The sequence below is a fragment of the Barbus barbus genome (genome assembly GCF_936440315.1).
Source record: "Barbus barbus genome assembly, chromosome: 34".
NCBI classification, from domain to species: domain Eukaryota; kingdom Metazoa; phylum Chordata; class Actinopteri; order Cypriniformes; family Cyprinidae; genus Barbus; species Barbus barbus.
Window position 1 is genome coordinate 842,296 of NC_136762.1, and position 10,205 is coordinate 852,500.

At 38.6% G+C, this 10,205-nt stretch overlaps 2 protein-coding genes across 2 annotated transcripts in view; one reads left to right on the forward strand and one right to left on the reverse strand.

Moving 5' to 3' along the window:
- The window catches only part of LOC306854576 (transmembrane O-methyltransferase homolog), a gene marked incomplete at its 5' end in the record, with an annotated part of 605,488 nt that overhangs the window by 2,198 nt on the left and 593,085 nt on the right, over positions 1–10,205 (forward strand). Inside the window, one exon of the mRNA XM_079392712.1 lies at positions 4,370–5,331. Within this exon, the coding sequence (XP_079248838.1) occupies positions 4,370–4,690 (321 nt within the window). The 3' untranslated portion in view covers positions 4,691–5,331. The remainder of the gene's footprint in view (positions 1–4,369; positions 5,332–10,205) is intronic.
- LOC306854579 (anaphase-promoting complex subunit 15-like) overlaps positions 5,309–10,205 on the reverse strand; it is an 8,831-nt gene continuing 3,934 nt past the window's right edge. Inside the window, exon 5 of the mRNA XM_079392715.1 lies at positions 5,309–6,889. Coding sequence (XP_079248841.1) covers positions 6,842–6,889 — 48 coding nt within the window. The 3' untranslated portion in view covers positions 5,309–6,841. The remainder of the gene's footprint in view (positions 6,890–10,205) is intronic.

Here is a 10,205-nt window from a genome sequence, read left to right on the forward strand (position 1 = left end):
ATAAGTCTGAAGTAATGAATCAGGGCGTTTGCATCGAGACAGACGTTCAGTTCAGTATGTTGTACTTTTTCACTTGACATTTTCACTTGACAAAAAGCTCCTATGAAAAGACGGTAAAACTGATGGTACATCTATTCCTTCGTTTATCTTTCTTCCTTTACTTACTTTATGAAGTATTAATTGACACAATAATGGTTGTCTGATACACACTACTCGTCAAGTGTGGAATAATTAAGATTTAATGTTTCTGAAAGAAGTGTCATCTGCTCACCAAGACTTCATTTATTTGATAAAAAAATACTGTAAAACAATATTATTACAGTTTAAAATATCTGTTTTCTATGTGAATATGTGTTAAACTGTAATGTATTTCTGTGCTCTGCAGCTGTATTTTCAGCATTATTACTCCAGTCTTCAGTGTCACATGATCTTCAGAAATCATAATAATATACTGATTTACTGCTCAACAAACATTTCTGATTATTATCAATGTTGAAAATAGTTGAGAACCCCCTGGTCTTGCGCCACCACTGTAGGGGTCTCATGTACAGCAGGCCAATAGGTAACACTTTGGACGCAGCCGCCATCAGACCCAGCAGTCTCTGAAAATGCTTGACAGTCAGTGACTTGCCCGAAGGGAAGTACCCGGTACTGGTAAGCTTCGTCCCCGAAAGCAAACCTCAGGAACTTCCTGTGAGTGGGAAGGATGGAGACATGGAAGTATACGTCCTTTAGATCTACATGTCAAACCAGTCCTCGGACTTGATCTGAGATACTTACCTGAGCATCTTGAACTTCAGTCTAGCAGACTGAGCGGTTCAAATGATGCAGATCTAAAAAGGGGACGCAATCCTCCATCCTCCTTGGAACTATGAAGTACTGGCTGTAGAACCCGGACTCTCTCGCGAGGAGGAACCACCTCGATGGACTCCTTCCTTAAGAGAGTATGTACCTCCTGTTCCATTACCAGAGCCTGCTCAGGGCCCACTAATGTGGAATTATTTGAAATAACGCACCGGCAGGGAACGACCGAACTAGCTGCTCTAGAGACCCCCGAAGGGGTGGCGAGCATCTCAGCTCCGCTACGGTACCAGGCGGAAGAGACTGAGATGTACGCTCGCTGGAGACCACTGCGCCCTGAAGCACCATAGGTGGCAGGGTTGGCAGAACGATCTCCTGAGGGCACTAGGGGAAGACGAGCACCGTATGCTGCGGTGAATCGTGCTCTACCCCAGCGGGGCTACCCACATAAGCCCTGATCCCACTCACATCAGGGCTTCTTGGCCGAAGACCTCTTCGCCTGCTTGGCTGGGAGGTCCTTGACCGCGCACCCTTCTTACCGCCCCGACCCGCTCCAGCGGGGGCGAGCTTGCCTATACGAGGAGCCAGCACGCGGCAGGGGCTGCTCTCGCCCAGCAGCACTGTGAGCTAGAGAGCGGCGAGGGAGAAACCCCCGCCCTCATCCAACTCCTTGAGCAGGTCAACCTGGCATGCCCGCAACACCACCATGGCGTGCAGACATAAGCCAACCCCTTGCCTTCAGAGACGACGCAGCATCATGTGATAGATAGCTCACAAGCGTCTGTTCCACACGCAGCATCGCTCTGTGATCGCGCTCACTCGTCCCCATTACATACCGTAGTAATCAAGAGGGGACGAAGAGGCGGGCCGAATTGATTTCTCTACGACATCGACACCTCAGTGTGGAGGTCGGGGGAAAAAAAGGCAGGCTCGGATGTGGAGGCGAGTCTGAAACCGCAGAAAACCCTCTCTGCGGTTCGACAAGCCACTCCACAAGCTCCTCATATTGGGGTGACAGAGTGGGTGCAACATGCTCGACGCTTCCCATGTCAACCTCGGAGGAGGAAGACACGAGAAACGCAGACGCCGCTGCCCGAGGGGAAGTAACCGCGAGGCGGGCTTCCGAACTCGAGGACCGGTCATGGCATCTGACAGGTGAGGATGGAGATAGAGACTCGCTCGTCTCTGATCCCTCCATCAGATCCCGCCGCGAACCCCACGAGCGCCGCCTCCGCTCCGCCTCAGCGGAAGCGGCAGCGCCGCGGAGAACGCCAACACACACAAGCTGTGTGTATCCCCCGCATACACAAAACAACATCTGCAGGGAGAAACACACAGCTCGTATTGCGCTTCTCCCATATTCCAAGCCTTAAACTGGCTCTTATTAGCCATAGCTAAAGACAGACAACAGTAAATAAGACTGACAGAAACACAGAGCGCTTCGCTGAATGACAAAAAGCTGATGCCGGTTTCACCGCACGTGCTTTTATACCAGCTGGTCATTACGTCACCTCGCCCGTGACGTCCCTCCCATCCTTTGGACAGATTTCATTGGTATTCAGAGCCGGTTACGCTGTAGGCGTTCCCCAAAGCGTCTCCTGACGCAGCTTGAGTTCCTGAAGAGGAACAGGAGTAAGTGCAGAGTGTTGTGTGTGAACATGATCTTACTGTAGTTCTAGACTAAATATCAACATGATCTTACTGTAGTTCTAGACTAAATATCTACATGATCTTACTGTAGTTCTAGACTAAATATCTACATGATCTTACTGTAGTTCTAGACTAAATATCAACATGATCTTACTGTAGTTCTAGACTAAATATCATCATGATCTTACTGTAGTTCTAGACTAAATATCAACATGATCTTACTGTAGTTCTAGACTAAATATCAACATGTATTTACTCATCGCACCTGCACTAAAACACATTCAGTGTTCCTCAAAATCAGTAAAAAGTCAAATGCAAACTCAGAATATTATATAAACCTGCATTAATTAAATATGTTAAAAACAAGACAAATATAATTCATGTATTTAATCCCATTTTATTAACCGATGTCTTTGTTGCTGACCTTCGCAGATCCAGTTCAACCATACTAATCATCAAAAATTACACGTGTTTGATTTTAGTTATTGCTGAATAGTGTTGAACTTTCTCCTGCGTCATATTCTTCATGTGATTAGTTTGAGCTGCTCCCTCTTCTGTACAGACGTGAATCTACATTTCCTTCAGTCTGAGCCGGATTCACTTCACTTTTAGTGTGAAAGGGCTTTTACATTTTAAAAGAAGAACTTTTTTATATTAAAAACAAACAAGCAAGCCCTGCCCAGATTTAAAAATGAACTCAAAAGTAATTAGTTGAGAAAAGTTACTTTTTAAAGTAATGCATTACAATATTGTGTTACTCCCTAAAAAAGTAACTAATTATGTTACTTAGTTACTTTTTATGGAAAGTAATGCATTACGTTACTTTTTAAATCTGGGCAGGGTTTGCTTGTTTGATTTTAATATAAAAAGTTATATTTTTGGCAAATGTAAAAGCCCTTTGACACCAAAAGCCTCAGGCTGAAGGAAAAGTAAATTCATGTCTGTACAGAAGAATGCAGAAGAAGAACGTTCAACACTCTTCAGCAATAAAAAAAGAAGAAAACATGTGGTTGAATTTTATCATTGAAGGTCAGCAACATAAAATGGGATTAAATACATAAAAGGTTATTTATATTAATTGACATATTTACTTATTGCAGGTTTGCGTCAGATTCTGAGTTGCATTTCACTGTTTTTATTCATTTTGAGGAACACTGAATCTGTTTTTTGTGAGTGAGATTAATTAATGCATGTTCAGATTTATTCTCGAAATAAAGTAACATCTTACTCCTGATTTCTCTCAACATGGGGACAGGAGATCTTGTAATCAATAAATGGGAAAAAAGTAACTGCATTCAGTGTTGGGTGTAACTAGTTATTAAGTAATTAGTTACTGTAATTTAATTACATTTCCCTTGGAAAATTAAAGTAAGGGATTACTCTTATTTTGTCTGTAATTTAATTACAATTAGTTCTTATGTAATTGAACTTAATACTGTGTATAGACTGTGGAACATTTATATACAATACAATAGTGGATTTAACATCAACATTTAGTCTAACCTTAAAATGCATGTTTTTTATGTAGCCTTCTCACTTTAAATACTTTGAGTTAATAAGAATATTGGTAACACTTTAGTGTCCAATTCTCAATATTAACTAGTTGTAATTAGCATGAATATTGCTGGGATATTGTCTGTTTATTATTACTTAAAAAGCACATATTGTCTTATTCCTCATGACGTTATTCAAAATCCTTAATCCTACACAATTCTTAAATTTAACAACTACAAGTAACGTAATTAGTTACCTTTTTAGGAAGTAACACAATATTGTAATGCATTCCTTTCCATAAAAAGTAACTAAGTAACGTAATTAGTTATTTTTCTTTAGCAAGTAACGCAATATTGTACTGCATTACTTTTAAGAGTAACTTTCCCCAACACTGTTGTTCTGAGTGGTTTGATCTGTTCCTCAGGTGGAGCTGATCGTGCGTCCGTCGGATGAAGTGATCCCGCGTCTGCGTGAGGATTTCGGCGTGGAGCGTCTGGATCTGGTCTTCATGGATCACTGGAAGCGCTGTTACCTGCCGGACCTGCAGCTGCTGGAGGGCAGCGGTCTGCTGGGGGAGGGCTCCATCATTCTGGCTGATAACGTCATCTTCCCCGGAGCGCCTAACTTCCTGCGACATGCTCGCCGCTCGGGGCTGTACGAGGTCAGAGTTCACCGTGCCACACTGGAGTACATCCGCGGCATCCGCGACGGCATGGCCGAGCTCACCTTCCTCGGGATCAAGTAAAACACGCTTGCAGGATGTTAACGTGACGCGCTGAACTGTTCGTGTCACAGCTTTCATTTATTTGATCCTCGTTCACTAACGTCGTCAATCATCAGGTGATGAGCAACATTCACATTTATGCATTTATCCAGAGTGACTTACATTGCATTCAATGCACACATTAACATTTGATCGTTCCTTGCTTTCCCTGGGAATCGAACCCATGACCTTGGTGTTGCTAGTGACAAGATTTACTGTTTGAGCTACAAGAAAAGACCTGAAACACTTGTTAAGTTTGAGTATTTGTGAGATCAACAGGTAATTAAAGTAGGCACAAAATAAAAATTAATCTTACTAATTTTATTAAGGACAATTCACCTGTGCATATTTTGTTAACCTCATGTTTTATTAAAATGTAATAACTGGACCTTCTGGTGAACGTAACTTGATAACGTAAAATATTTTCAGAAATTTCCACTGGACAAAAAAACTCTGGTAAAGAGTGAAAATTAAAACATAAGTACTATATATACAGTGCCCTCCAAAAGTATTGGAACAGTAAGGCCAGTTCCTTTATTTTAGCTGTAGACTGTAAACATTTGGGTTTGACATCAAAAGATGAATATGAGATGAGAGATTGACATTTCAGCTTTTATTTACAGGTATTTTCATCTGGATCTGATACACAACTAAGAAGATAGCACCTTTTGTTTGAACCCACCCATTTTTCATCTTACGTTTTCCTTGAAACTAACTAGTAACGTATTGTATCTGCCATTGCCAATAGCCCTTGACCGGCTCAGACTACAGATTATGGTGGACTATTTGAAACAGAAATACCAAGAAAGGTCACTCTCTACAATTTGGTGCAAACTCATGTAACATTTAGGATGCTTTTGATATCAAGTTTTGCTGGTTAGCTTTGTCCTTGACAGGGTACAAGATGACCTTCAATCTAAAACATGACATTTCTGAAATGGTTTCATTCAAAAGAAATAATGGTCAATTAAATACTAGAAAATGAATATAAAATAGGAAATACACAAAGACAGAAAACTACAGTTCAGTTCAGTTAACAACAAAAAACATTAAAAACGCTCCAAGAACTGGTAACTTAAACACGGTTCGTACAGATACTGCAAAATTAAATTCCAGTATTTTCAAGGACTTTAAGCACCACTGTTTTGGTTTTCAGGGAGTAAAATCAGATCTCACTTTGTTGTGATATCACACAATATTGTTATCTTTCAAATTCTAATAAATAGACTAATAAAACAAAATGGCACAAATAAAGTGCAGCGCATGCAAAGAATGTGGCAACTTTAATATAAGTTATTGCTTTCCTTATTGAAACCTTGATTTTTTTTCTTTTTTGTTAAACTTGGCATGAAATTAAAATTACCCATCTAGTCTCTGAATACATCTAAAAGCGCTATACAAATAATATTGACGTGACTTATAGATCTTATTGTGAACAATTCAACCATGCATGTTTTGTTGAATTGTTTGACAATGTTGAAGTCTTAAGCTCCGCCCCTACAAACTCACGCTCATCTGCATACACTTGAGAGCCACGCCCACATCTACATTTGTTACTTTTTGATCATCTGTTTCACTTGTCATGATGCAGAGGAAAAGAGCCTTCAAGTCTTGAATGATGTAAATAAACAACTCATTCTATTCAAATGGGACGGAAAATTGACAAATAATACAAGACGAATAATTGACTACAAATTTATTTACAACCACAAAGTATTAAGAAACAAACAGTTCAAATCTGTTCCTAATCTCTCAGTTCAGTGAAAGATTTATGAACACATGATATAACAGCCGTCGGTGGTGATTTAGTGAGTCGGGGCTGTAGATGTTTGATGACATGCAGAAACAGGGAGTAACTCAGTAACGTGATCAGCCAAAGAGTCACCGTATGGTTTCTACAAGCTTGAAAAGTGACAAAAGTTCATGTTGTGACAAGTGCTGCTTTTATCAGAAACACAGTAACTCTGAACACTCAATGTCTCGTGATCTGTGTGTGTTTTGAGAGGCCAGCTGCACACAGATGTTTCTTTCCAGTCCATAGTAGTTCTTCATGCACAAAGCCTTTGAAAAGCAACAGCAAAACCACACTGACACACAGCTGAGAGCGTCTGATGGATCTGGTCTAGATCTGGTCTAGATCATCCACTGGTCCTGGTCTTGATCGGCTCCTTCCATGTCGACCTGTCAGCGAGTGACAATCAAAACTCACATCAAAACTGAAGCTGAGGAGTCACATCAGTGTTTGTTCTGTCAACTGATTTTGGTTTATGTAAGCAAAAAAATCACTTTACATATTTAATATTAAAATCAATGGGTCTCATTGATTAAACATGCATGACAGTGTTTTTTTTGTATCATTGAGATACTATTATAGATTTTATTAATATTTAGATTTTTTATAATTTTCTGTTTTCATCTTAATTTTAGTTTTAGTTATAGTAAACATAAATAGTTAGTTATAGTGTGTATGTATGTATATATATATATATATATATATATATATATATATATATATATATATAAAATAGATAAAATTAGAGTATTAGGTCAAGTAAAGATGGAACAGATGAGTTTTTATCCGTTTCTTGAAGATGGGTAAGGATTCAGCTGCTGGGATTGAGTTGGGCAGGTCATTCCACCAGATGGGAACAGTTCATGAAAAAGTCTGTGAAAGTGATATTGTGCCTCTTTGGGATGGTACTAGTGTTGTCAAAAATATCGATATTTCGATAAATATCGATACTGAAATATCTGAACGGTACCAATATTAATTTCCCGAAGTATGGATACACCGATACTAGCCGAGCTGTCACTTTCACTTCTCTCCAAAGGCGCTGGACAAGCACCACACGTGACCGCACTCGTCTCCTTCGCTCTGGTTAAATAGCACAAGTGAAGTGAATAGAAAGATGACTGCTCTGGTTGTTAAAGAACACAGCAGGAGCGCTATCTGTAGGATCTATGATCTCCGCGATGCAGAGAACGCCACGGAATCCAGCCATAAACACGGAGTTTACAGTTTAACGCGGAATGGCATGGAATTTGTCAAAGTTTGGATGAATTAATCAAAAGTAGGTCATTACACTTAAATCAAATCGCGATATGGACTAGTATCTGTAAATATTAAGCTGCAAAAGTGTATTTAAATATGAATCCTGCATGTTCTGCGCGTCTCTGTGTGAATGTGCTGCACGTGCGGTTGTGTTTATGTGGCGCTCCGGTGATTTCAGCGTCTGCCGTCTCAATGAGGACATAAATACATCAACAATATCTCCAGAACTGATCTGAAATGCACTTTACGAGCATTTTACCATTTAATTTGAGTAAAACTAGCGTCATATCATACACACACACAGAACTTTAGAAGTATTCACGGCAACCCGTCAAAATAAAAGTTCAGTTTAACAGCCTATTAAAGACCGTGTACCAGAAATAGGCTATATTACTATTATTTAGTAGAATGTACATAATACTACTACTTACTACTACTGTTAATTTTTTTAAAGAAATAATCACAAAATGTTTTAATTTTAATAGTAAATCCCCTTCATTTGCCAAAAATGTAAATGTTTAATTTTCATTAATTCAAATATAAATTAATTAAAATAGTTTTATGCCTTCATCTGATATCCAGTAAAATTTAAATACACAACACAGAATTTCTGAGGGGGAAAACACATTTCATAAGGCTACTGTAAGAATAAATAAAAATTGTTTGTATGCATTCAAATAATAGACATGCTAAAACACAGAATTTGGTAACAATAGAACATAAGGTGAGAAAAAAATAAAACATTTCATACGGCCCTAAACGTGTCATTTTTGTTACACTTTTAATCAATTAAATGTTAAATTGTATAATTTTCATGATTTTAATGAATTAGACATGCTTTTAGATTAATAGCATTTAATTTGACCATTAAAAAAAAAAAAGAGTCCAGAAAAATTCAAACGGAAAAAAACGGAATCCAGACAAATTAAAATGGAAAAAATTGAATATAGAAAAAAATAAAACGGAATTTGGGGAAAAATAAAACGGATTTCATAGGGCCCTATATCTGGAAATATTTTGGTTATGAAGCAAATGAGAATATCAACAAATAGAACTTTGGATTTTAATTAGTACATGTATTAGTAAACGTTAGTTTCAATTAACATTTAACTAAGATTAATAAAAGATTAATAAATAAATCAACAAATGCAGTACCTCAAGACATTTGTTTGTTCATGTAAAATATACCGCATGTTCTCGACTTGTTACATTTATCTTTAAATTAAAAAAATTACCCCCTTAATATTGTGGCAGTTTTTTTCTCCGTGGTATCGAAAATAGTATCGAATATCGATATTTTTCAAGGTATCGTATCAAAGTTAGAAATTCCAGTATCGTGACAACACTAGATGGTACAATAATGCGTTGTTCACTTGAAGAATGCAAGCTTCTAGAGGCACATAAGTCTGAAGTAATGAATTTAGGTAAAGGGGTGCAGAGCCAGTGGTGGTTCTGTAGGCAAACATTAATGCCTTGAATTTAATGCGAGCAGCTATTGGTAGCCAGTGCAGATTGATGAACAGAGGCGTGACGTGCGTTCTTTTCGGCTCATTAAAGATTAATCTTCCAGCGGCATTTTGGATTAATTGTAGAGGTTTAATAGAATTGGCTGGAAGACCTGCCAAGAGAGCATTGCAATAGTCAAGTCTGGACAGAACAAGAGCCTGAACAAGGAGTTGTGTTGCATGTTCCGAGAGAAAGGGCCTGATCTTCTTAATATTATATAATGCAAATCTGCAGGACAGGGCAGTTTTAGCAATGTGGTCTGAGAAATTCAGCTTATCATCAATCACAACTCCAAGGTTTCTGGCTGTTTTTGAAGGAGTTATGGTAGATGAGCCAAACTGGAAGCTGAGATTGTGATGAAGCGATGGGTTAGCTGAAACTACAAGCAGTTCTGTCTTAGCTAGGTTGAGTTGAAGGTGATGGTCCTTCATCCAGCAAGAAATGTCTGTTAGACACGCAGAGATGCGAGCAGCTGTCGTCGGATCATCAGGATGGAATGAGAGGTAGAGTTGAGTGTCATCAGCATAGCAGTGATATGAAAAGCCATGTTTCTGAATGACAGAACCTAGTGATGCCATGTAGATAGAAAAGAGAAGTGGTCCAAGAACTGAGCCCTGAGGCACCCCAGTAGCTAGATGTTGTGACTTGGATACCTCACCTCTCCAAGTTACTTTTAAGGATATATGTGTATATAGATATATGCATATATATATATACACAGTGAGTACGGAAAGTATTCAGACCCCCTTAAATTTTTCACTCTTTGTTATATTGCAGCCATTTGCTAAAATCATTTAAGTTCATTTTTTTCCTCATTAATGTACACACAGCACCCCATATTGACAGAGAAACACAGAATTGTTGACATTTTTGGAGATTTATTAAAAAAGAAAAACTGAAATATATTTATTATGTATATATAAATACACATTTAAATAC